Source organism: Dryas octopetala, chromosome 7 (assembly GCF_963921425.1).
Source record: "Dryas octopetala chromosome 7, drDryOcto1.1, whole genome shotgun sequence".
Classification (NCBI taxonomy): Eukaryota; Viridiplantae; Streptophyta; class Magnoliopsida; order Rosales; family Rosaceae; genus Dryas; species Dryas octopetala.
The window spans coordinates 20,073,253-20,099,930 of record NC_141372.1 but is presented as its reverse complement, the minus strand read 5'-3'; the positions used below and the strand labels follow the sequence as shown (position 1 = coordinate 20,099,930).

Below are 26,678 nucleotides of genomic sequence, written 5' to 3'. Positions count from 1 at the left end.
TCGGTCGTGAGATTGTTGTTGTTGGTGATTGGCCAATTTGGATCGGCCATTGTGTTAATTTGGTGGTTAGTGCTTTGTTAAGCACATGAACGCTTTAGTAAGCGTGATTGTTGGAGATGCTTGTTATCGGCTTAGTTCTTATTCTAGCTGAGTTGGTGGTTAGTACCATGTTTGGTACATGAACACTTGGAGATGCCTGTTTGTGAGTGACTTGTAGTCACTGTTTATTTGTGGTTGGGTGTTAGTCGTTTCACCCATATGAGCTTGCGAAAGCTTACCGAGTTTGTTCTTTAACCTGGTGCACCATTCAACGATGCAGCGGTTGGTTTTGCAGGTTAAGTAAGACTGAGGAAGCAGCGTGGAGGAGATGTGGCAATTGGTAATTCAGAAGTGGTTTTTCTCTTTTATTTTGTAAAGAGTGGTTTGTATTTACTTTAGCTCATTAATATTCGAAACAGTTGTACAAGGTTACTATTTATTTATGTAATCTTGGGGGTTGGTTTTTAATCAAAGTATTTGATTTATTTATTCTGCTGTGTAATTTTCATTCTGATCCAACCCTGTATTTTGTTTTCAAACTCAGCTTTACATTGATTGTTCGATTCTAGGTACGAGTTGCCGAGCTTGGTAGTTCCATTTATGATTGAATGGTCAGTGTGGCATTGTATTTCACCTGAATCTTCCAGCCCGGGGGTTTGGGAGGTCACAAATTTGGATGCCAAATAATGTGTCAGTATTTCATAAATTCATACATGACTCACCTTAAAAAAATATTTATTTAACAACAAGTAAAACACTAACACGTATATTTGGTATCTAAATTTAAAATCCAAAATCGCATATTCAAACCAAACCCCCACGTCCAGCCAAAGAAGATACCATACCAGTTACCACACACTGAAACGACGGCGTTTCGTCAGTTTAATATACGAAAAAGAAGGTTAAACTGTTAAAGAGAGCGTGATTCGTGAAGTTGGTGAGCAGTTCGGGTACAAACTCCAAACGCATGGGATGGACCGCTTGGCCTTTGTCTTGGGCCTCTTGGCTTTTCTTTTCTTTTCTTTTCTTCCTCTCTTTCTCTCTCTAAATGCTCCCCCTCCTTTCTCTCTCCTTCCCTGTAACTTCCTAATAAAAGAAACACAACGACCCAAACCAAATTCAAAGACTGTGTTTTGTTATTGTACTAGCTATTTGTAGGTAAACCCCCTTTCAAGTTTGAGCTATTATTATTTTTTATTTTTTTCATTTGTAAACCCAAACCAAAAACCCCCTGTATAAAGGAAGAGAATCCACCGAAACAGAGATACACAGAGTAAAGCAAATAGAAAAGAAAGAAAGAAAGAAAGGAAGAAATGGATGGTCTTTGTTTGAAAACAACAGGCATACATGGGATATCTTCGACGATCTCCGCAGCTGCCTCATCACTCGATGTCCGTACGAACCCATCTCAGGTGAGCGCGATGGGGAGGTCTACGGCGGACAAGTCCACCTCAACCACCGCTCAGAAGAGATCGACCCCGTTCTCCAGGTTCTCATTTAAGTACCCTTTGAAATCTTTATGGCGACCTGCCTACAATGGCATGGCTCTCGACGATGCCGTCCCCTTGGAGGAGGAGGCCCAGAATGAGACCACGGTGGCCTCCGACGCCCAAAGTGACAACTGGGTTCTCAAGATTTTGCATGTCAGGTCTCTGTGGCGACACGACGAGGGTAACAATGGCGGCGTTACAGAGCTTCGCAGGGAAGACGACAAGGATGGAGAAAGCGTGTCCAATCGTGACAGAAATGGGTCTGAGTATGATGATGATGATGATGATGACGAAAATGATGAGAAGTGTGATGATGGTTGTAGAGTTGTGGACGATGAAGAGGTTGAATTTGATAAAGATTCGTTTTCGAGGCTGCTTCGGAAGGTTTCGTTGGCGGAAGCGAGGTTGTACGCTCAAATGACGTATTTGGGGAACTTAGCTTATTCCATTCCTAAAATCCAGGTACGCAGACATCCATTTGGAACCCCAATTTGCATCGTCCCTGTATAATCAGCACTTTGGTCAACAATTAAGGCCCTTATAATTTCTGATTTCATTTCAGTTTTTATAATGTGTAACGATTCCTACTTTAAAACAAATAGTTTCTTTTCTGTCAGAATCGACCAACTAAGGCCGTTTTAGATTTGATCGCCTGACCAATTAGTCAAATTAGGCTACCCCTTTGAAAATCTCTCTTTGTTTCTTCTTTTGGAGTTTTCATGTTTTGTATAGTTTGGATCTTGTTCTAACTTCTCCAAAAATTTGTCAATCTTGTTCTTCTTTTTCGTAACCCAAATGGCTATTCTTAAGATTTTGTAGTCATTTGTTTTCTTAGGAGGTTTTTCTGGGGTGGTAAATTATCAATTTGATCATGAGAATGATTTATTAGATATTAACTGTCTATATCTGTTAGGAATTTGTGTATATGGTGGTTTCAGTTTATATATGAATGTGCAGTGATTCAACATTGGTGCATTGAAGCCTAATCATGTAAATCAAATGTAATCACAGCAATTTTGTGTTCTGTTGATTTTTGGTTTGGTGTGGTGTGGTTTGGATTTCTTCCTCACTTGATGACATTAGTTATTTGATATTGCATTTTTGATAACCTAAGGTTCATGATATGTGTCCTATGTTATAATTAAATTTTCACTGTTTTTGAATATCATCTATTTTTGTGTTGATAAACTATCTCACGTGTCTAATTTTCCATTCAAGAATTTCAATTCCCATTTAAATTTACAAGCATAACAATTTATTTTGATTTATTTTCATATTCAGCCAGGAAATCTCCTCAGATGTTATGGCCTGCGATTTGTTACTTCATCAATAGAGAAGAAGGAACTGGCTGCTAAAACTGAGGAAACTCAGGTGTCAGCTGAAATTCAAGAAACGGAAAAATCCCTAAAGGAAGACATGAAAGAAGATGCAAAGGAGCAGAAAAGCAATGGATACAGAATAAGTCCATCTACTGCTTATCAGATTGCTGCCTCTGCAGCTTCCTATCTGCATTGTCATACAAGGAGCATACTGCCATTCAAATCCTCAAAGGCTGAGGCTAATAAAGATTCACCTGAAGAAAGTAGTGGAAGAGGGGTTGTTAATATGATGAACTCAGATGTGGCTTCTTTAATGGCAACCACTGACTCGGTGACAGCTGTGGTTGCTGCAAAGGAAGAAGTAAAGCAGGCTGTTGCAGATGATTTAAATTCAATGCGTTCATCACCGTGTGAGTGGTTCATATGTGATGATGATCAAAGTGGCACCAGATTCTTTGTCATTCAGGTAAGGAATTTGATAAATTAGTTATTTCATGATATATGGTACCTTTTCTATATTTGACATTCAAGCTTTTTTGTTTGCAGGGGTCTGAATCACTGGCATCCTGGCAAGCAAACCTACTTTTTGAGCCAATTCAGTTTGAGGTAGATTTTGAAAATATTTGTTAAATTCTTTTTCACAATTCCTTTGGTTTTTCTAGTTTAAGTATTGACTCTGATTGTAAGAGATGTTTGAGAAAAACAAGTCGTTCACACTAACATTGAATTTTTGTTAGCGAGATTGATGAATGATCACTACCTATTGCAATGCATCTGTTTTGTATTTCCAGGGATTGGATGTGATTGTACATAGAGGCATATATGAGGTGGCAAAAGGGATTTTTGAACAGGTGCTGCCTGAAGTCCATGCGCACCTCAAATCTCGTGGTGACCATGCAACCTTTCGTTTTACTGGGCATTCTTTAGGGGGAAGCTTAGCACTACTAATAAATCTCATGTTGCTAATACGACTTGAAGTGCCAGTGTCTTCATTACTTCCTGTTATAACTTTTGGTTCACCATCCATCATGTGTGGAGGTGATCGACTGCTTCGCAAGCTTGGTTTACCACGGAGTCATGTTAAGGCTATTATGTTGCACAGAGACATTGTACCCCGGGCTTTCTCTTGCAATTATCCTAACCACGTGGCAGAGCTTCTCAAAGCTTTAAATGGGAACTTCCGGAATCATCCATGTCTAAATAATCAGGTAATACTTTTACTGTTTCAGAATTATCAGAGTGTATGAGATTATAAAACATTGAAATATATTCTTTTCATTGTTTCCCTGAATTTGATGTAGCTGACCATTTTTATCTTTTGTAAAACAGAAGCTATTGTATTCTCCAATGGGGGAGCTTCTGATTCTTCAACCAGATGAGAAATTCTCCCCAAGCCATCATCTTCTTCCTTCAGGCAGTGGTCTGTATCTTCTCAGCTGTCCTCTGTCAGATGCCAATGATGCAGAGAAGCAGCTGCGTGCTGCACAGTTGGTATTCTTAAACTCACCACACCCACTTGAGATCCTAAGTGATCGCTCTGCATATGGTTCGGAAGGAACCATTCAAAGAGATCATGACATGAATTCTTACTTGAAATCTGTTCGTGGGGTGATTCGGCAAGAGCTTAACCTCATCAGGAAGGCCAGAAGAGAGCAGCGCCGCAAGGTTTGGTGGCCCCTTGTGGTACCCCGTAGTGTGGATGTGGGTATCATTGTGGGAAGGCGTGTTGCATCAATCAACCTGGGGCAATACCAATTCAAATTTTCTGGCATGTTTCAAACTGGAAAAGAGTCCTTGCAACGGTTCAGTAGACTAGTTGCATCGCAGCACATGCATTTGCTTGTGGTGCTTTTGGTACCCGCGCGATTGATACTCTTGGGGGCATACAGCATTATCCGTTTCCGCTGACCAGTATGTGGCTGGCAGGACAATTAGATGATTCTTTATTCTTTCTCATTTAAAATTGAAGGGAATTCAGGGTGTCTTTTTCCAGAGATGATACATACCAAACTGGTATGTAAAGAAAATAGCAAATATATATCAATATCAATGGGATGCACAGGAGTTATTTACTTGCACACAAAATCTATTAAGTTCATTGAGTTGTTCATCAAGTGAATGTTGTTTCAATCATTTTTCTTTTTCTTTTTAGGCTGTGAAATTTTATGATGGTGATTTGTAGTGAATTTGATATCACTCGTGTTAGGTTACCCAAGTGTGGAAGGATCATCAATGTGGAAAAAGATTTGAAAGTGAGATGTTGCGTGGGTACCATGACATACTAATATTGACAATTGAGAACTGAGATTTGAGATTTGAGAGAGCAGGATGGAGTTGTGCGGATGATATTCACCGATATTAACATATATCTTAATCAGTCTGTCAATGATCGCGTCATGCATAAAATGCTTCCAACAACACACATAAATCTCATCATTCATCATTCAATTGATGAAGCTCTTTAATTTGGTTGAAGGTAATATAATTTGCAGAAAATATTTTATACTTTATGAGACAAAAAGAAAAAGAAAAAATAAAAGGAAAAGTCTATATTAGTGAATAGAGTGATGAACGTGTAAGCACGTGGTGATTCAGATGTCAAAAATGGGAGACAGAAAAAGAAAAAATTTGAAAGGAGAAGACAAAATAGGTGTCAGGTGTTCCCGGTCCAAAAAGGCTGGGCTCTTGTCTTGGTCCTTCCAAATGCCCTATCCTTCCAACGCAGCAATGGGCAGACTCAACCCAGCAGCCAGCAGACCATAATAGCCTATACATCATCGTACATGCATGCATGCCACTGGCCCACTGATACACTAATCTGTCTGATATTAAGTAGCTAAAACGTGGGTTGTAAAAACATCAAATAAACTCCTAGTTTTGATTGTTATAGAATCTAGATACACAATCAAGCTCTGCATAAGACTAAGGGTGTGAAATTTTGATACGACACGATAACACAATTCGAACTCAATACGAAGTTAGTGGGTTTGAGTTGACAATCTATTGACACGAAAACGAATATGACACGACACGCTAAACACGAATAATAAACAGGTCGGGTTAGTGTCATGCAGTGTAACACAATTGTGACACGCTAAACATGTTTAATTAGTAATTTAGTATTATATGAAGAAAATGAATCATTTTTCTCATTTTTTAATATATATTATATGACTTATTGTAGAATTATGACTTATTTGTATATGGTTTTATTAGTATTATGATTAAATATGTTTTTTATATTTTAAAGGTAATGCATAAGTAATTACTTTGGTTTAAAAATACAAGAAATTATGTTTAAGTCTTGGTTCACTAGATATATGAGTCAAACCGAAAACAATACGATTATAAACGAGTTAGATTAGAGTTGAGTCATTCGACATGATTAATTAAACAAGTCGGGTTAGGGTTGATTAATATTTAACACGAATACGAAATGACACGACACAAATCCGACATGACACGGCCCATTGTCAGCCCTACATAAAACCACAAAATCATACCCTTTTCTTTCACTTAATGACTCAAACGCTCGCTTGCATACTACCTTTATATTACATACCAGTTTAGTCGGTGTTTATACCATGAATTTCATAAAGCTTAAACTGAGCCCAAAGGAAATGTTAGTCCAAGTCCAAAGCCCAAATTTAAGGCCCATGTGGGATTTCTCTGGCAAATAAGAAATGCCTTGGTGAAGGAGTATCTTCTCGGCTACACCAAGCCGAGAAAATTATGAGATAAGACCATTAAAGTTGCAACACGTGCCCTCATAAAATTGTTAAAAGCTGGGTAGCAGTTGCCACAAAGAATAAGTACCAGAATTTTAGGATTGTTCAGAACCACACACGTGTCAATAATCCAATGAAGGACTGCCTAGGGTTTCAGGATCCCAATTCAAGTATAAATACAAAACTACAGCAAAAGTGTCGGCTCTCTCCAAAAACTCACACAAAAATCCTGATTCATTCTTTGAAAATTCTCTGCAAGATGATTTAAACGTTCACTTTGTCTGCCCTTTATTTTCGCTTAATGCATTGATCTTGTTTCTTTTATTACAACTTTGTTTGATGTATTTCCTCATTGAGAATTAATCAAGGAAGCATTTATTTTGTCAATCATTAAATGTTTATTGTTAGTCCATTATTATTCCTTTTCCTGAAACTTTGCAATCCTTATTTATGGCTTGTAATTCCGATTGACATCAGATCTGGATCTCCGTGATTTTTAGTTTATTTACTTGTTTTATTTCATTTACCAAAACAACATGAACACATCTTAACTTAGACAAAGGCTTTTAGCATTTAAAGTCTTGGAATGCCCAGACATAAAAAAGAACTAGCTATAGTCGTTTGATTTCCTTTATTTTTATTTCATTTTGTCTTATTTCTATTCTTTTAGTTATTCTGCAATCGTTCCAAATACAATCTATACTTAGTGGCACGCCCTTTTGCCCAAATCAATCAATGATATGGATCAAATCTCAACCTTACACGTGACCAAAGCATTTTTAACCATAACAGTCGATTCCTGAAATGTACTGATACTCTGAAAATTTGAGGTGCTTCATTACAATGATTTTGACATTTATTGGAGATGTAGGAAAATTCAGTTCAGCAGTGATTGTTAAGGCCCCATACCAGTGAAGTGATACCACTATACCAAGCTACCAGCACACTAGTGAATAGTGACCATCGTCTACAGCAGGAGGATAGTATTGAACAAGACCTCAGAAGAAATCAAACATTCGGATTGCACAAACAACATTTTCCTACTGGATGGAACTAGAGGCAGCTCAAATTTGAAGAATGCCATGAAATTATATATCTTTATGAAAATAAAATCCATTCCATAATTATACTTCATAGACATGCATGAGCTATTTGTATATACTTCTTAGACAAGCATGAGATATTTGTATTCTTGTGAATATAACATTTTCATCAATTCATAATATATCACAAGTGTTTATCAAACAGAGAAAACATGGAGGTCCTTGTTCAGCTGATTTAATCCAAAAGCTAGAGCCTAGAGCAATCCCCAATGCCCAAATAAAGGGAAACATAGGTTTCTTTTGTTTATTACAGATTAATTTTACCTGCCAAATACCATGAGTGCATAGCAAGGCAGCCAAAGGACATGATATTGGCAAGAGATGATAACCCGTGAATCATCCCAAATTTCTTATTCATGGCTGCTAGTTTCGGATCCGACTTTGCAACTTGCACATTTTTCGACCATCCAACTTCCTCCCCAATGTTCTTCTCCCTCTCCACCTTATGCCTTTGCTTCATCATCTGCACCACAATAACAATTAACAGAGCATCCATGACATACAATCGTAGCATACAAAATAAGTGAACAAAAAGACATGCCCAAGAGTCAAAAGTATATGAACAACTAGTTAGAAGAGCAGTTGTATTTTTTTCCCTAGACAAAACAATAGGATCCGAATTCAATTGCCAAAGCACTAAATTGAACCCAATACACCATGTCACAAACTGGGTTATACTATTTACTTAGGCTGAGACTGAGAAAGTGGGTTGTAAACTTGTAATGTAACCTTGTAATTTTTATAATTGCATAAGGATAGTTGAGTAATTTACCTCGATAGTCATGGGTGAGAAGACGAACAAATTGGTGAGATTGAAGGCCAAGGATGATAGCAAAAAGCCGAGCTGGTACTTATCAGCAACAGTTGAAGAGCTCCAGGGATGCAAATACCCAAATGAGGCTACTGATATTGCACAACATATCCCCACCATGCTAAAATACGCTGGAAACATCTTGCTCTGCAGATTGCCAAACTGATGCCTCGGAAGATTCCTAATTTTCAATTTTGTATAAAATCGAATCAAGAAATAAACAAATGCAAATTAAGCTAAGAAAAGAAGAAGAAAAAGAGGTGGCTACTTGAACATGATGATGCCACCGATGAAGGTGACCCAGAGAGCGGCGCCGAAAGAGGTGGAGAAGCTGAGCAGATGAGCCAGTTTTAGGTAGGTCGAGAGTGTCGGCGAATTCAGACCGCCCGATTTCGATCCAAAGGTCTCCGGCGAGAATATCACTCCCATGGCTAAGAAAGCCACCGCTGCTAGGAATCGAGTCAGCCAACCCATCGCGATTTTGCAAACCCAAGCTCTGCAATTTCCACCACCAACAACAACAACAACCACCTACTCCAACTCTCCAATGCTTGGTAAACTTGGTAGGTGCTTCGCCCATACCTTTTGACTTTCCACTCTCATCCAATTTTTCTAATTTTTTGGGCTCTTCCTATTCATGACCGTTGGATTTACCTATCTGATCGAATGGTTGATAACTTCCACATATGTACTTGGGTTTCTAACCATTTTTACATCTGTGAATATTGGGCCGGGCCCGTTCCCGTTACAATTACACCTGCATTTAGAGGTGTCACGGATCAGGCCGGCCCGAGCACGACACAACACGACACAGCACGAGTAAATGGGCCGGGCCGGGCCAAAGTTTTTAGCCCATCGAGCACGGCATTGCACGAGCACGACACTGGCCAAGCACGGCACGAGCACAGGCACGACTATTTTAACATTGTTTTTTTCATTTTTTGAGAACTTTTCAACATAAAAATAATATTAATATTTAATTATAAATAAGAAAAAAATTATAAGATTAGTTTTATCACCCTAAAAAATAAAAATAAAAAAAGGTCTGTGGGCCGGCCCATTTAAGGCATGACACGAGCACGAATGGCCCGCGGGCTATGGGCCGTGCCGGGCATAAGTCTTAACTATATAGGTTAGCCTGAGCACGGCACGAAAGCATGATAGACTCAACTTAAACGGGCCAGACTGAGCCGGGCCGGCCCGTTTGACACCTCTACCTGCATTGCGGGCTTTTTCTTACAATTACACCTACATTACGGGCTTATTTAATAATGTTTCTGTAGAAAATGCTTTTACTCAGTATTTTAGTAGCGTTTTTATTTAAAGCACTTTTGTTAAAATAATATAAAAAGCAGTTCTAAATACTATATAAGCACTTTTGTTAAATTCAATTTAGACACATAACTATATAAGCTATTTCAACGGGGTCCATGAACTTTAAAATATTTCAAATATACACCCGATCTATTATCTAAATTGAAAAATGAATTTATGTCCATTGATTCGTTAAGAGATCAGTTAAATGACAGCTTGGCTTTTGCTGATCGGGATTACTTGGCGACGTAGCGCTATCTCAGCAAATATTTCCCGCCAAATGAGCGACACGGGCCCACAATTTAATAATAATAAAGAGAGAGAGAGAGAGTTTGTGGGCCCGTGTAGCTCATTTTCCGCTAAATAAGTGACATAGGTCCACCTAACCCCTGACACGGGTCCACAAACTCATCATCTCTTTCTCGCTCGTTGAACATAAGTGAAGGATTTATATTCGAATTTGGGGGAAAACGTGATTTTTTTGGAGACTAAATGGTCAGGAGAGCGTTCGACGAGCGGGAAAGAGGTGATGGGTGTGTGGGCCCGTGTCAAGTGGACATGTGTTGCTCATTTGGCGGGAAATGTATGCTGAGTTGGTGTCACGTCGCCAATTAATCCCCGTTAGCAAAAGCCAAACTGACAATTAACTGATCTCTCAATAAATTGATAGACGGAATTTCATTTTTCAATTTACATAATAAATCAGGTGTATATTTAAAATATTTGAAAGTTCGTAGACTCCGTTGAAATAACATATATAGTTATGTGTCTAAATTGAATACACTGTCAAACAAACTCTACATCTCGTATTGGTAGTAAGTAGTGACACCGTACTGACACGTGGTGAAGATAGCTGTGGTGGAGTTCCACGTGGAGCAAGCGTGTACGAGCCTAATAGCCCTCCCGCCCGCCAGTGCTCCAAAATGAAAACAAAAATTGAAACAAAAAGGAAGTTCCCTCCCTCCCTCGTAATTTATTCGTCTTTACAATTATGATTTAAAAAATAATTTTTCACATTTCCCCCACTCGCACTGTCACAGTCGCAGCAGTCAGTCTTCCTCCTTAAGCTTCAGGCTTTGTGAGACGAGTGCGAGAGAAGCACTATCACACCATCAAACACTAAATCGCACCTTTTATTTTCCTTTAATCTAACTTCTGAGAGAGTTGAGAGCAGTTCGATTCGATTCAATGTTGGAGACCAGTTCACAGCCCAAAACGTTTCTCGGCGTCCGTTTCGTTCTTTTGGGGTTCGACCCCATTAACGAACACAAGGACAAGGTCCTCTCTCTCTCTCTCTCTCTCTCTCTCTCTCTCTCTCTCTCTCTCTCTCTCTCTTCCCAGTAATATCAAATATGCATGTGTATGATGTTCTATCTTATTTACTCTTGTGTTAATTCAATCGCGCAGGTTCGATCTAAGCTTGTAGAGTGCGGTGGAGTTGATGTTGGTCACTATTCCCCAAATTCAAATTGCACCCACGTCATTGTCGATAACATTGTGTATGTAAGTCTCTTTTCTCTTTAACTGCTTATTACCAAGTTTTAATTAAACCCTTTTTTTTTTCTTAAGTTGAATTTGATAATTGAAATGAAATACTTTGTATGGTTCATCGTGTAGGATAATCCTATATGTGTTGCTGCTCGAAATGACGCCAAAACGCTTGTCACGGCTTTATGGGTTCATCATAGTTTTGATGTTGGAATGCCCGTTGATGCCACTTCTGTCAGTTTTCTATTATCCCATCTTCTCATATTATTTGTCTTATCAGTTTTCAATCAGACCATAACATTCTGCCTCTTTTCTTTTGTTCTGGGAGCTTGTTAAACATGTCCTTATCAGTTTAAAACTGTTCATCTTAGTTACGCCTGCCAATATTTAATACACCAGAAACTAAGCAATATTTATTAAGAATGCACAGTTTTAAACATTTTCATGCAATGTGTATATGCCAGCCAAACTCTAGTTGTACATAATTTTAAGAACATCTGACCCTGACCTGCAGTTCCATTTGCATACTGTTTGTTTATAAATAATGCTTTTTGAACAGGTTCTGTACAGACCTCTTAAAGATTTGAATGGTATCCCGGGTGCCAAGAGTTTAATTGTGTGCTTGACTGGATATCAACGACAAGATAGAGATGACGTTATGGTATATTTTTTAGTGTTTCTAATATAGGCCTTATTGGCAAGTTGTTTCATGAGAGAACCCTGTCTCACAATTCGCTCCTGTTTTCTTTGTCAGACAATGGTTAGTTTAATGGGTGCTCAATTTTCTAAACCATTGGTAGCAAACAGTGTCACTCATCTCATATGCTACAAATTTGAAGGTATGGTTTTCTTTTTCTTTTCTGTGGTTGCTTAATAAACACATTGAAATGAATAATATATGCTTAGATAATATAAGTAGAAGTAGGAAGCAAGGGCATGGAAAATGGCATCACCTCTAGTTTTCCTGTGATGCATTTTTCATCAACTGTTTATATTTCTTGATATTATGTATAAAGTGCTTTCATAGTATTAACTTAACGGGTTTTCTATCTTCAGGGGAAAAGTATGAGCTTGCTAAGAAGATCCCACGGATAAAGCTCGTCAATCATCGTTGGTTGGAAGATTGGTAAGTTCATGATTTGTTCAACCTCTTATGTTAACTCTGATGCTATGTGATATCTATTCACAATGTTTCAATAAGTAAATAATATCCTTATTACGTTCCTTCAGCTTACGAGATTGGGCTCTTCTTCCAGAAGATAATTATAACAAGAGGTGAGTTGGTTTTTCTAGTACATAAATTGCTGTTAACCATGGAATTGTATGTCCTGAGCTCTCACTTTCTATAAACAGTGGCTATGAGTTGGAGATGTTGGAGGCTGAGGCCAGGGATTCTGAAGATGAGGCTGAAGACACCGTTGTGAAACAATATGGGGTAATAAGCATGAATAAGAGCCCTCACAATATAAAAGCTGGTTCTCCATCCATACGTGAACTGCCTAAATCAGAAGGAGAGGTGCCTAAGGTTCCCCTGAATTTTGATGCTGCTATGGGCAACTTATCAATTCCTGGGAATGAGAATAAATTGGATCAAGCCTTGAGTTTTCCTGATATGTATGTTTCCAAGGGACTTAGCTGTCAGGATGCATGCAAATTTAGTGATGCTGCACATGGTGAGCTAAATGATCAACATCACAGAACTCCAGATTTTAAGCTTGGAGATGACTTGACATCTAATTCTGGAACTACAAAAAGTTCCCCTCATTCTGATGAGAAATTAAGCTATTCAAGGCAAACCCCATGGAAATCCACACTTCCCCTATATGTGGGAGATAAATCAAGCAATGGAAGTGGGTCTTCTAAAGTAGCTTTTCGCAAATTAAATGTCAATGATGATTTTGCCTCTACATCCTTCAAAATGGAACTAGAAAATGACAAGATTGACTCAGATTGTGTTGAAGCTCCCTTGGAAGGAACTCATTTAGACAATGGAGGAGAGTCAAGTGGTATTTTGCCTCAAAAAAGGACAATGGATCTTTCTTATGGTAGCACCAAATCACCGAAGATGAGTCATGATGCAAAATCAAGCATTATGGGAAGTCCGTCAAGTGATAAAACTCCCAAAGTAAAAGCAACATCTTTGATTGATGGTTCATGTGAGACTTCTAGTCATTATATGGTCAGCAGTGATGGCCACTCTCCTGCTAAGACTGCCAATTTTAATGCTGTAGAAAACTCAAGTGTTGGAGTTTCACCAACCAAATCATCTACCAGGAAGTCACTGAAGTGTGATTTGCCCTTCTCTGCAGCTCTGATCTCAGAGTCCGGGCAAGATGGAAATGCCAACAAGAAAACACCTGTAACCACTTTTCAGAGATTAAGAAAGTCCACCTTATCAAGCAAGCATGGCATTGTAGATTGTGTTATGGAGAAATCTACAATCACAGTTAGTGAAACAGTGGAACCCCAAATTCAGCACCAAGATGTTGCATATTCATCTCCAAGTAACAAAGAGTCGGTCGCTAATAATTCCAACAATCTTGATAATTTGAATTTTCTGAAAGGAGGAAATAATGACTTGGTTGCAAAACCAGTTAGGAAGAAGATGCTTGCCCAGAAGACTCTAGGTTCTAGGTCTAAGTTATCTTCTGCTAACCAAAAGGGCTCTGTCTACTTAGATGAAGGTACCTCTTTAAATGATTTCACAGTTCGTTTAAATGCAGGGGACCGTGAGAAATCCCCTAGTGTCATAAAGCCTGATGTACCCTTACCAGATGTTCATGTAGAAGCACTAAAGGGGGTGGAGGGCAAAGATGGTGCCACCTTCAGAGATGTTGCTGAGGATAAAACGGAATCTATGGATGAAGAAACTGAGGCTCCCGAGGAAGAAGATGAGTATAAATTGGAGAATGTACTACATGAAGAAAAAGCTATAGGGGTTCAATCAACAAGTAAAGCTGATACATTTATGGAAGAGAAATCAGAAGAGGTGCAGCATGTATTATCTCACTCCGAGACCTGTGTCCATGGTGATGCAGTGGCCTCAGTGGAAAGTACAAGAGGAAATGAACGAGGAAAAACAGTTTCTGACAAGATTTCTTTGCTGGTTGAATCAACCTCAAAAGGAGATGGTTTTAAAGGGAAAAATAAGATAGGGAAAAGGCATCCTTTGGGTAAAACCAAGTTGAAGACTGTTCTTGCTGAGAATAAAACTGAGGCTCCTGGGGAAGAAGATGAACATAAATTGGAGAATGTACTGCATGAAGCGAAGGCTATAGGGGATCAATCAACAAGTAAAGCTGATACATTTATGGAAGAGAAATCAGAAGCGGTGCAGCATGTATTAAATCTCTCTGAGGCCTGTGTACATGGTGATGCAATGGTCTCAGTGGAAAATACGAAAGGAAATGAAGTGGGAAAAACAGTTTCTGACAAGATTTCTATGCCGGTTGAATCAACCTCAAAAGGAGATGGTGTTGGAGGTAAAAATAACAAAGGGAAGAAGCGTCCTTTGGGTAAAACCAAGTTGAAGACTGTTCCTGCTGAGAATAAAACTGAATCTATGGACGATGAAACTGAGGCTCCTGGGGAAGAAGATGAATATAAATTGGAGAATGTACTGCATGAAGCGAAGGCTATAGGGGTTCAATCAACAAGTAAATCTGAGACATTTATGGAAGAGAAATCAGAAGAGGTGCAGCATGTATTAAATTACTCCAAGGCCTGTGTCCATGGTGATGCAATGGCCTCTGTGGAAAATACGAAAGGAAATGAAGTGGGAAAAACAGTTTCTGACAAGATTTCTATGCCGGCTGAATCATCCTCAAAAGGAGATGGTGTTAAAGGTAAAAATAACAAAGGGAAGAAGCGTCCTTTGGGTAAAACCAAGTTGAAGACTGTTCCTGCTGTCACGGATATAATGAAACCGAAGAAAGGTATCTGTGGAGAAGAGATTCTGAATGAGAACCTTCAGGACACAGAGATGGAACATGAAGAAAGATATTCGTGTTCAGTAGGCAAATCTAAATGCCACAGTATACCCAAAAATAAGTTGGGAACGTCTTCTGAAATGAAGGAAAACAGACCAGTTGTTTGCGAAGATCAAAATATAAGCAAGGCGAGACAGCAGGCAGGAAAATCCCCTGTTAAATCTAATATAACTCCAATGAAGATTAATCAAAATTCTGAGAAGTTCAGTCCTAATTCTTCAATACCAGATGGGAAAGCTCCAAACAAAGTTAAAACTCCACCTGTATGGTTTATTTTGAGTGGGCATCGATTTCAAAGAAAAGAATTTCAGCAAGTTATCAAGCGTTTGAAAGGAAGATACTGTCGTGATTCTCATCACTGGTCTTACCAGGCAACACACTTCATAGCTCCAGATCCAATTCGCAGGACAGAGAAGTTTTTTGCTGCTGCAGCATCTGGAAGGTACGTTATCTCAATACCAAAGGCATTGGGGGGGTGTCTTTCTTTTGAGAAGTTTTTGATCACTTAATTGAACTGTTTCAGTCAAAATAGATGCTTTAATGAATTCTACCTTCACTGCAGGTGGATTCTTAAGACTGATTATTTGGCGGCTAGTAATCAGGAAGGAAGATTTTTGGCTGAGGAACCTTATGAATGGTACAAGAATGGACTTAGTGAGGATGGTGCAATCAATTTGGAGGCCCCAAGGAAGTGGCGGCTTTTGAGAGAGAGAACAGGTCATGGTGCCTTCCACGGAATACGCATCATCATATATGGCGAATGTATTGCACCACCTTTGGTATGTTATTTTTCCAGATTTCATGTGTTTACATTTTTCCGATGCAAATTATGCCGTATCTTTTGCTAAACAAATTATATATCTTTCACAGAACAATTTTTTTTTTCTTTGTACTGGTTGGGAAATTAGTGCCTGGAATGCATTGAAAGCTAACAAGTGAATAAGTTTTTTTTTTTTTTTTTATCCTGGTTGGTTCTTAGGCCATTGTTAACGTCACCTCACATTATCTTTAAACAGGATACGCTGAAGCGTGTGGTGAAGGCTGGTGATGGGACGATATTAGCAACTTCTCCTCCTTACACTCGCTTCCTTAATTCGGGGGTTGACTTTGCCATTGTTAGCCCGGGCATGCCCCGTGTTGATATGTGGGTACAAGAGTTCTTAAAACATGAGATACCCTGTGTTGCAGCTGATTACTTGGTTGAGTATGTGTGCAAACCTGGGTACCCCCTTGAGAGACATGTGCTATACAATACTCATGCTTGGGCAGAAAAGTCGTTTGGAAGCCTGCAGACCAAGGCAGAAGAGGTTGTCGAGCAGGAGTTTACACCTCCTGATAATTCTGGTAGTACTGATATACCCTGCGTGGTTTGCGGGTCTGGTGACAGAGGAGAGGTGATGCTCATCTGTGGCAACCAAAGTGGTACTGTGGGCTGTGGGGTTGGTACTCATATTGATTGCTGCAATCCGCCACTTGAAGATGTTCCAGAGGATGACTGGTTGTGTCCAAAGTGTAGTCAAAGCAAAAACAGCACCAACTCTTCCAAGAAAAGGAAAAAGGCCAAGAGCAAGTGAGTGTTCACTCTTCCAGAAAGCTACTCCTATTTTAAGCTTGTACATTAGTTGTTTTTGGAACTGGTAGAATAATTGGCCCTGTATTATTATCAGTTTCTTTTTTCTTTCTTTGCTTTTATTAGTAGGACCTCACTCCTTATCTATGTCTTGTAGAGGGGTAGAAATGCAATGTAATATTGATTCTCAAGTATGATTGTACCCAACTGTGATTGTATGATGACTTGATATGATTGATGTACAATAGTTCTTTTTGCGTATGTGTTCTGGTACTCAACATGGGATTATCGATTATGGGTGTTTTTCGTATTGCATTATAGGACAGGCATTTGTGTTAATGCTATATTGCTATGTATGCATTACATTTCTTATAATGGGCCGGTTTCTTATAATGGGCCGGTTGGACTTTCACAGTTTCACTTGGTCCAGTACATCCAGAATTGAGGCTGTTTAGGCTTTGTGATGCTTATGTATCGTTGGAACTTGTGGATCAAATGTTCATGATGGGCTATGAACAAATGTTTACCCTAAACCCTAAATTTGTTTTTGTTTTCAAACCTGTTGGGTCCATTTCGGTCGGACCAGAACTTTTGGTAGATCCAATAATAACCCTCTGCTGAGCGCTGAGTGCTGAGTCTGCTACCTACCTATCAAAATCATGAATCACAGTACAGTTACATTATTTTTAAAGCTCAAAAAAGTCCAACCATGGACCCTTCTAGTGCGAAGGTGTGCCTTAAAATTAAGCAAAAAAAGAGTAAAGACCTCTCTTAATTCCGTTTTTGTATCCTTGTAAGTAAAAGGAATTAGATAGCAGAGCAGTAATAAATAGCAATATAGAGTCACCCATAACCAAAACTAAAGGGCAAAAACGAATATCTTTATGTGCTTTTAAGGTTTGTAAAGTAGAAACTTTGGTTCCAACTCTCATTATAATTGATCCAGCATACTCTCTACTTGTTTAAATTCAACTTTTCGATCTTGGCTAGAATTATTCAATTAAATGGACATGAGAATCACTGAAACTTGTCTTAAGTTTAAAATTAGGTTCAAATCTCAATGAATGAGTAATATATATATATGTAGGTGACCTGCGAATGCATTCAAATTCTTTGTTGTCTTGTTTTGTGTTTTTACACCAAAATGAGTATAAATAGATAATGTGGGAATTTGTCAGATATTTGGCTTAGCTTCTAGTTGGAGTTTTGAGTTTTGACAAGAGGTACAGAGTAAGAGTAGAGAGTACAGACGCACCAAAGGCCCCAACAACAAACAACCCAATAATCCATGCATTGTTCAGAGTTGAGAAGATCGAGTTGAGAGGTGAACAATGGCACATGGCATGATAGCCTCTCACATGGTTGCCACTGACATCATCATATCTGGCCACGACGTCTTAACCCTCTTTTCAATGTTCCCAACATTCAAACATCACGTGTTTATTTTCACAAGGACCCCCCTATTTCAAACAATTGCCACTTTCAACCCTCGATCTCCATGCATGCATGATGCATATATCGGACTTTTACTTGTTTATCCTCTCTCACCCACCCACAGGCCTAGGCTTCAGCAATGGCCAATGGAAGATGAAGATGAGGGTATTAAAGTCATCTTATCAAAGTATATACATGATATATTATGCTACAAAAGTCTCTGATCGAGTAGGGAATAATATATAGAATAAAGTATAAAGATCGATAATAAATCAAATTCTAATGGTGCCTGCTGCCCTCCCTCGTGACAAGCAATTGCAAGCCCACCTTTTCTTTCGCCGCAAGAAAATGTACTTTAAAATTAAGACAAGAAAAAAAGAAGAAGAAGAAAATTAACTCTAGGCTCTAGCTAATTGAATTGAGAGGAAATTAAGTCACTAATAAATGTGAATTTGAGTGGCTAGCTCTTATTATATTATGTATTCATGAAACATGAGGCTGTAGCAGAGAGAGTAGCAGGGTGGCAGAGTGATGTGGGAGGCATCAAGCATGTTTTAATTCTACTTTATTAGACTTCCTGTCCAATGGCCAATGGGTTTGATAACTTAGGTTACAATTTGAATTTTTTATTTTTTTTCTGCACAAATCTGAGAATTGTTTTATGTTATAGTATATAATCAGTAGCTGTGCAAAGTGCAATGCACCCATAGTCGCGAAAAACCAATTATAATAGAGTTCCAGCTATACATGGCCACGTACGTAGTTCTAGATGGGAACCATTCATAAAATTAAACATTGTAATTTTCTATTGAAATTTCAAAGTGAGATATTAAGTGGGATTTTCTTTGAGACAGACAATGCAGCTACCAAGGCAGCTTAGGCATGGTCATAATTAGAACATGGATATCTATGAGCTTTAGTTTTACCAACCATTTGTAATTTTGTAGAGATATCATTATTGCTTTCACTTTGTTATAGATGGAAAACAAAAAGCTTAGCAAAAGTAGAGGGGGATTATTAATTAAGAGCGCAATTACAGCCTCGCGGATTGTTGATAATTATTACTATTAGCAACTGGTCTGTCCTACTGCTTTTCAAAACCCAACAAGTAACATGTGGCAATATAATCGAATTGTCCCTCTCCCACAAGTTGATTAATATTCATGATTGATGGAGTAATTTATATTATCGATAATTAATTGGAAATCTCATTAATTCTCATATGATATGATCGATCATATATAGAATTGATAGGATCATCTTATTGCTTGATGTTTTGTTTTTCATGACCAAATCAATTCAACATATATAATTTGAAAGAGTCGCTTGTAAGGATGGAAGCCAAAGTGAAGGATTCATTGGGATAAAGCCATAACGGACGGAGGCTCATTTGTGTGATCTCACTTGCAAGCAAAGAAAAGGAACAATATATTAAACTTGTAAATAGTAATTTAATACAACCATTTAGTTAACGAGTGTCAGGCAGCCATTTGATGAAAGTGAATCAAATGATTTATTGTAACCAAATTATCCATATATAAACTCACTTTAGTTAGCAAATTAATGTGCTGTTAATCTTAATAACTCGATCAATTAATTTAACCTTGTTTTCCCATATCCTATGTATTCAAAAAGTGGAAATGTAATTAATATATATAATCATCTTTTAGGTTGTCCACGAGCTCCGCATATTAATTGGGTTATTTAAAGCTCTTCATTTTTTTTTTGGCCATAAAGCTCTTCATATTAATTGACTTAGTTCTATATATATATATATATATATATATATATGAATATTTCTTTTATTTTGACAATGTTTGCAATAAAATTGGCACATTAATTGCATTGGATACTTGGCAGCTTCCATGGTGCAGTTGAAATGTGTGTGTCTTAATTAATTAGCACAACGTATAATAAATAATAAATTGAGGCTTCAGTGCTGGGGATGGGACCAAAAAAATCTTTTCCTGGCAGTCTGGCAACAGACTAAAATAAATAAACTGGCCTCTGGTTTTGGCAGAGTGAACAACTCATATGTGATGACAAAAGTAGCAAAACACACACAGGCCTTCTTTCTTTGTTTTCCCATTGAATTTGAACAGAAACAGATAAGGCTGGCATTGCCTAAAACTATAAATGCTATTATAAGACGTGGAGGGTTGTTCATCTCATTCATTCCCATCCAACAACCCTCTTAAATTATTAATTAAAACTCCTTTCCTTTAGTACATTACAGCTGATTCAGAAATCAGAGTCACTCTTCTTGATTCATTTCCGTCTTTCATGGGTAAACGTAAATTAAGCATACACCTCCATATGCAGAATACGCTATGCATAAACATATGTATATTATTTATACAAATAAATGCATGAATGCGTCACATATATACGATGTTTATTGATTCTCTTTTAAGTCTTCACGAGGTTGCAAAGTAAGAGTTGAATAATACTATAAGTAAGGAGGTGTAAAAGGTGCTTAAACAGTTAAACCCATCATATTTCACATGTATCATATAAATATATATGGAGTTTCATTCAGGTCCGAACGTCCGCATATTTGTATTTGACGCTGAACATTTAGTGCCAGCGCTTCGCCGTTGTAAAAAATATGCTATCCAGCATCGAGCACTCAGTGGTTCGCATAATCGAATCTCTATATATATAAATATTTTATTTTCACCTCAACTACAGCTTTAGGGAGTGAGCTTTGGTTGCAGCGCAAGAAACACCAAGAAAGAAACAGAGTAGTAGTACGGAAGATAACCAAAAGCTCAATCACTATAATGAGTACTACTGAGTACTGATAATATATCAGTATGGTACAGTGAGTCTGGATTTGACATTTGCTTTCAAATCCCTTTGCAATTTTTCTCGTATTGAGTGTTGATTAGACCCCCCCTTTCCATTGCTGCATCGATGCATGGTGTTGGCCAGCAAGCAATTTCAAAACGCACACAAGAAAACAAAAAAACTGACCAACTTTTTCATATTTGCTTTGTCCTTTCGCAGTTTTCACCGCTGCAAAGCAAATGCACCAATTATCTAGCCACGTTTCCTATCTGCCTGAATCACACCATCCAATAATCAGATTCAGGCTGCATACATATATATAGTGACCCATTTACGTGCATGAAGATGAAGCAAGGATGTGTGTGGTGTGGGAATAGCAAAGAAATTCAACCTACCTACTAGCTAGCGGAATAATATCACCTTTATGGATAAGCTAGACAGTAAATTAACAGTGAAAAAACCATAAATGCTAGCAGAAAAGACATGGGAGAGAAGCCAAGGCCCCCCCATCTTTGTATTCTTGTCTCTCTCACTTTCTATCTCACTTTTCTATCAGACTCTGGCACTGGTATATCGAGATCAGTGACAGAGTACCCTCTGTTTTAATTTTTAGACCCCCACCACTAACACTAACATCGTATAATTATTAAGTGGATAGGGAGGAAGTTGACAAAACCCCAAAAACAAAAAAAAAAAGTGAATAGGAAGATTTAATAAAATGAAAGTGAAAAGAAAAAGCATGATGGAATTTTAAAGCTAAAGCGAGAATGCAAAAGTAGAAAATTCGGTACTGAAACTCTGTACATACAGTAGTAGTAGTAGTAATAGAGACTAGTTAATAGATAAAAAGAACTGAAAATGGAAAAGAGTGGGTAACAAAATTTGCCGGCAAGTCTTGAATTTTTTTTTTTTTTGTACAGATGGAAAGACCAAAATGACGCCGGTAGAGGTGGAATTTTTGAAGGTGGAATATGATTTGAATGAATGAGCAAATTCATCAGCAGCTCAATGCCTCATACTTGACTTGAATTGGGCGGTTAAACCCAACCTGCGACAGCAAATTCCCAACCACCGCAATGTCTCGGCAAAACACCCCTTGGAACGATGCTGATGCTGCTGCTGCTGCTGCTTTAGCTTCCGACGAATGCATCGTATTATTATTATTCCTACTAGAATTCAAATTGGATGGTTCGGATTCAATCAAACATTCTTGGGTTTGTTGGATTTGCTGCATTGCGGCCTGAGCCTGAGCTGCTTGTAGTGCAGCTGCAGCCTTCTTTCTTTGTTTCTCAGCAGCCTCTTCGTCCATGATGGTTGACATAACGCTTGAATAACCCTTCTGCAGCAATCTGTAAAGCAACAAAGAAGACATCTTTGCCCTGTCTCTAATTGAATCAACATCGCGATGATCAGCCACCTCACACCGCTCAATGAAAATGGTGGCCTTATCTGGCTTGTGCCTTAAACACAGCAGCAAATGAGCTCTCTCTAACTCAGACCTCGAACACCCTCGTCGCAACCCAATCAAAGCATAGTAATCCACATTCCCTGTTTCCCCTGAAGCCACCCTCTGCTTCAGTTCTTGTATCTTCGTTGTCAGCACGCACAGCTTCCCTGGAATCTCTCTATACCTCACATTGTGTCGCTTCCATGCCGGTCCTGGAAGCTTCCGATCCCTCAATATGGCATTGTACAAAAGCTTCAAGTGCTCCAGGTCATGTAAGCAATCAGGCAAGCATCGGACGGTTTCTAGAAGTGAGGCTCTGGTGTCGAGTGCTTGTATGCAACTCGGCTCCAGAGCCAAAGTCCGATTACAATCGGCAATGGCCTCTGCAATCCGGCCAGCCGACCGGTAGGCGGAGGCTCGCTGCATGTAGCACTCGGCCAGGAATCCCTGGGGGGCACCGCGGCGGCCATCCACGATTTTGCTGAAATGGCGGATGGCCTCCGAGTAGAGGCCGGCGTCAAGGGCCGCGAGGGCGGCAGTGCGGCGGCGGAGGAGGAGTTTGATGTGGCTGAGGAGTTGAGACACGGTTTCGGACTCAGAGAAGGTCCGAGGAGGTGTGGCGGGTGCATTGGAGAGACTGAAATTCGATAAGGAAAAACTGTCGTCGGACCAGCATATGCTTTCGCGGCGGAATGCCGCGCTGGCAAGGCGTTTTCCGGTCTGGAGGAGAGCCATGGCGTCCTCCATTAGGCCTAGGTGACAACACGCTTGCCCCAGAACCAAATACCTGTTTCAATTGCATATCCAACCGAGTCAACTCATTTTGCATAAACGCTTTTTTTGTCTTTTTTTAATATATTTATAATTTAGCTTGTAAACAGTGTGAAAAGGTTTGTTTCAAAATGTCATTATTTTATTTTTCAAAATTGGTTAGCTGGCTTCGTGCTAATTTGGAAGTCAAAATTTCTGGAAAACAATTGGATTCAATGTTTTCGAGTCCAATTTGTCCTATTTCCCTAGCAATGTTGCTACAAAGTTTCCTAAAAAATTGCAAAACAAAGAAAATTCAGCCACAAACATGAACCAAAATTTTCAACCATCCACTATTGGCCCCTATGGAATAAAATGAATTTCATGGATATTTCTTTATGAAAAGATTACCAACTAATTTAATTGCATACAGCACAGATAATAGCATTTATTTGTAGGGGAGAAATAGTTAAATATTTTGAGGACGGAAAGTTAAGAATTGCATCAAATATATGGGTGGCAGTGCATTTAGTGAGAGCGTACAAGCAGGCAGAAGAACAGAAGAGAAGAGTTTTGATGATCTGATCTCTCGCTCAAGGCTCAAGTCTCAAGTCTCAAGTCTCAACATTAATAATAAAGTCAGTCATAAAAAGCTGAACCCTGAAAACATTTTTAAAACACAACACGCAAAGCAAATTTGCGAAAGCAATGGAACAGAAGAGAGAGTGATCGATTATATCGAAATTACCTCCATTGCCCTTCCTTTTCGCAATTTTTACAGAGGCCTGCCATGACTTTCTTCTTAAGGTCGGAGACAGAGAAACACTTGAAGGAAGGATCCCGGTCGGGCGAGTCGGAGGACGAGTTGGAGTTGGAGGAGAGGAGCTTGACTCGGTCCCTGGAAAGCTGGTGCGACGAAGAGTCGGAAGAGCCGGTGGAGTCGTCGATTGCGATTTTGAGGCTGGGAATGTAGTCCTGAAGCATATCGGCCACGTCCTTGAATCGCCGGAGATACAGCAGAGACCTGGCTTTCAGCTCAAGCGCTTGTTCCAGCCGCGGCGAAATCGCCAGAGCCGCATCTAGAAGCCCCACCGCCGAACCGATCTCGCTCTCTTCATGTGTTCCTATCAGATTTCTCGCGTCCTTTATATACTTGTCTACAATCTGTTGTATTAATCAACATTCAACAACAAATTAATTCCCATTTCATCCTTTAATCAAATACACAATCAACTCAAAAATTAAAGAAAATTAACAAACATATATCATACCTTTCTACTGCTAAGCCACCAGTGCTTCTTCTCATTTGAAGAGAGACAAGGAGAAGTAGCAGTCATTGTTGTTGTTGTTGTTCTGCTGCTGTTGTTAATCTCTTCTCACCATTCACTATCAACCCTTCTCTCTCTCTTCCACTTGCTCTAATAAGGGAGGAAATGAGAAGGAAAACAAAAAAGAAGAATGGGGGGGGAGAGAGAGGAGTGAGGAGGAAATGAGAAGGAAAACAAAAAAGAAGAATGGGGGGGAGAGAGAGGAGTGAGGAGGAAATGAAATGGGGGATTTAAAATCTGTACAAATTTTTGGAGAGTAAATAAGGGAAGGTGGTGGAGAGAACTAAGCTCTTAAAAAAATGAGAAATTGCCAGCTTTGACCTTATACTCATTCTCATAGAAAGCTTTGATCCTTCATCTGAATAGCTGGCACCACACAGTAGTAGATTCCCTCTCTCTCTCTCTCAAGATAGGTGACCTTTCCAAATTACAAAAATAGAGAAAATAATAAGTGACTGGGTGCAGCCAGTGAGTGCATGATTGTGACCGGATATACCCGGTGAACCATCACGGGTCCTTGGGTTCAACTACCCGGCGCAAAAGATAAGACACCACCAAGCATAATACTATTCAGTCCCAAACAAAAAAAAAATTAATCCAGCATAATAATAATACCATGTATATTTCCCCAAAACCAAATAAGTAAAAAAAAAAAAAATACTGAAAAAAGTTAAAAATGAAACCATACCCACCCCAGTGCCATTGTGCCAGTGCCGGTTATTAATTTCTGATCTAATTTCACGTGGAATGGCGTTCACTTTCTCCAATTTATCTTCTTCACTTATTTTTTTAATTTTTTATTCACGTATCGTAGCATAAGTTTATGATCAAAATTGTTCATTTTTTAGATTTAATTATAAAAATTATTTATACAAAAAATTAATTAAATCAAAAATTATTTAATTATATAACTGTGATCAAATAAACAACGATTTTGATAACAATTTGATTCACCGTTTGTTTCTTTGATAACGATTACATAATCAAATAATTTTTTATTTAATTAATTTTTTACAAAAATAATCTTTATATAATTATTTAAAAAATAAATAATTTTGATCATAAAAATATAATATAAAATAAAATAATTAAAAAAAAAAGCCGATAAATAAGATAGATCGGAGAAGTGGATAGCATTCCCCGATTTCAATTACCAATTTACATCCACATACCTCAATCCTTGGGCTTCATCATTGGATTTTAAAATTAAAACGATGTTAAAAAGGAAAAATATTATGAAATTAGCATTGTCCTTCACCCATTAATGCCGATAACCAACTGGGCAATTCTTACTTAAAAAAATGTGATCACATCAACAGTGAAAAAGATTGTGATTCTTGATAAAAAGAAAAAGATTGTGATTACACTGTTAGTGTTTCACCCTAATAAACTTTCCAAAACTTGCCTACTGGAATGAATCATTTTATTTCATAATTCAAATTCTCAGTGGCTAAAAATACACCAATAAACTTAATTTCACCGTATGAATTTTATGGGATTATCATCTCTATCAAAATTTATATATATTATCAATTAGTTATGGCTAATGCCTAATAATGTGGATTTATGTAAGTCAATTCTAGAGATTAAAGAATTAAATGATTGTATATGTGATCCAGTATGAGTTAAGTAATGTCAGTTTTCTAGTGATCAATAAACGATTAGTTTAATGACATGTAACCCATATTTAAGGATAATGATGTTTAGGTTTTGATTAATTGATTAATGGATGGGTTAAGTAAGTTTATGTATTAATTTAATCTTACAGAAAAAATAAAAAACTAATTTCCAATACTTGTGTAGATACATGCTTTCATTTCTTAATCCTTTTCCCTCTCTTGAATAATGATTTTTGACTGTCATTTTCCTCTACAATAATCACGCTTAACAAGAGTGGTTATCAAATATTAGATGTGGGATAATGTGATATGTGTAAGATGCTTATTATCAAAAGAACAGTGTTTAGACATCTCATATTTGAAAGCCAAATTTGTATTCTAAATTTGAATATCAAATGAAGTGTCAGTATTTCATTGATTTATATTTGGTCCACCTTAAAGATTATTTATTTTACAATA

General features: G+C 38.3%; 4 protein-coding genes across 4 annotated transcripts; 2 read left to right on the top strand and 2 right to left on the bottom strand.

Annotated features, from left to right (window-relative positions):
- Nucleotides 1–1,086: 1,086 nt before the first annotated feature.
- LOC147280384 (alpha/beta-Hydrolases superfamily protein) lies at nucleotides 1,087–5,058 on the top strand. Its single transcript, XM_086252526.1, has 5 exons — nucleotides 1,087–1,991; nucleotides 2,811–3,314; nucleotides 3,395–3,454; nucleotides 3,640–4,056; nucleotides 4,178–5,058. Exons 1-5 carry the CDS (start codon nucleotides 1,353–1,355, stop codon nucleotides 4,754–4,756), a joined length of 2,199 nt encoding a protein of 732 aa, XP_086108652.1. The 5' UTR covers nucleotides 1,087–1,352; the 3' UTR covers nucleotides 4,757–5,058.
- A 2,669-nt stretch (nucleotides 5,059–7,727) lies between these two features.
- On the bottom strand, nucleotides 7,728–9,064 carry LOC147280383 (Late embryogenesis abundant protein (LEA) family protein). Its single transcript, XM_086251393.1, has 3 exons — nucleotides 8,759–9,064; nucleotides 8,452–8,671; nucleotides 7,728–8,142 (listed from the first exon to the last, which is right to left on the bottom strand). Exons 1-3 carry the CDS (start codon nucleotides 8,962–8,964, stop codon nucleotides 7,927–7,929), a joined length of 642 nt encoding a protein of 213 aa, XP_086107519.1. The 5' UTR covers nucleotides 8,965–9,064; the 3' UTR covers nucleotides 7,728–7,926.
- A 1,785-nt stretch (nucleotides 9,065–10,849) lies between these two features.
- LOC147280382 (transcription coactivator) lies at nucleotides 10,850–17,112 on the top strand. The gene is made up of 10 exons (XM_086252435.1): nucleotides 10,850–11,082; nucleotides 11,212–11,307; nucleotides 11,422–11,526; nucleotides 11,852–11,953; nucleotides 12,047–12,131; nucleotides 12,349–12,418; nucleotides 12,523–12,567; nucleotides 12,646–15,723; nucleotides 15,844–16,060; nucleotides 16,298–17,112. The coding sequence occupies exons 1-10, from the start codon at nucleotides 10,993–10,995 to the stop codon at nucleotides 16,853–16,855; spliced, it is 4,446 nt and encodes a 1,481-aa protein (XP_086108561.1). The 5' UTR covers nucleotides 10,850–10,992; the 3' UTR covers nucleotides 16,856–17,112.
- A 4,731-nt stretch (nucleotides 17,113–21,843) lies between these two features.
- LOC147280381 (uncharacterized) lies at nucleotides 21,844–24,934 on the bottom strand. Its single transcript, XM_086251995.1, has 3 exons — nucleotides 24,544–24,934; nucleotides 24,021–24,436; nucleotides 21,844–23,309 (listed from the first exon to the last, which is right to left on the bottom strand). The coding sequence occupies exons 1-3, from the start codon at nucleotides 24,607–24,609 to the stop codon at nucleotides 22,073–22,075; spliced, it is 1,719 nt and encodes a 572-aa protein (XP_086108121.1). The 5' UTR covers nucleotides 24,610–24,934; the 3' UTR covers nucleotides 21,844–22,072.
- Between the last annotated feature and the right edge of the window lie 1,744 nt (nucleotides 24,935–26,678).

Excerpts from the sequence above, each read along its gene's own strand:
- LOC147280384 (XM_086252526.1), top strand. The coding sequence starts at position 1,353 with ATGGATGGTCTTTGTTTGAAAACAACAGGCATACATGGGATATCTTCG. Across the intron at positions 3,315-3,394 it reads CCAGATTCTTTGTCATTCAG|GGGTCTGAATCACTGGCATC; the intron begins GTAAGGAATTTG and ends TTTTGTTTGCAG. Across the intron at positions 3,455-3,639 it reads TTGAGCCAATTCAGTTTGAG|GGATTGGATGTGATTGTACA; the intron begins GTAGATTTTGAA and ends TTGTATTTCCAG.
- LOC147280383 (XM_086251393.1), bottom strand. The coding sequence starts at position 8,964 with ATGGGTTGGCTGACTCGATTCCTAGCAGCGGTGGCTTTCTTAGCCATG. Across the intron at positions 8,672-8,758 it reads GGTGGCATCATCATGTTCAA|GAATCTTCCGAGGCATCAGT; the intron begins GTAGCCACCTCT and ends ATTGAAAATTAG. Across the intron at positions 8,143-8,451 it reads TCTCACCCATGACTATCGAG|ATGATGAAGCAAAGGCATAA; the intron begins GTAAATTACTCA and ends ATTGTGGTGCAG.
- LOC147280382 (XM_086252435.1), top strand. The coding sequence starts at position 10,993 with ATGTTGGAGACCAGTTCACAGCCCAAAACGTTTCTCGGCGTCCGTTTC. Across the intron at positions 11,954-12,046 it reads AAGATAGAGATGACGTTATG|ACAATGGTTAGTTTAATGGG; the intron begins GTATATTTTTTA and ends TTTCTTTGTCAG. Across the intron at positions 12,132-12,348 it reads CATATGCTACAAATTTGAAG|GGGAAAAGTATGAGCTTGCT; the intron begins GTATGGTTTTCT and ends TTCTATCTTCAG.
- LOC147280381 (XM_086251995.1), bottom strand. The coding sequence starts at position 24,609 with ATGACTGCTACTTCTCCTTGTCTCTCTTCAAATGAGAAGAAGCACTGG. Across the intron at positions 24,437-24,543 it reads GGTGGCTTAGCAGTAGAAAG|ATTGTAGACAAGTATATAAA; the intron begins GTATGATATATG and ends TTAATACAACAG. Across the intron at positions 23,310-24,020 it reads GAAAAGGAAGGGCAATGGAG|GTATTTGGTTCTGGGGCAAG; the intron begins GTAATTTCGATA and ends CAATTGAAACAG.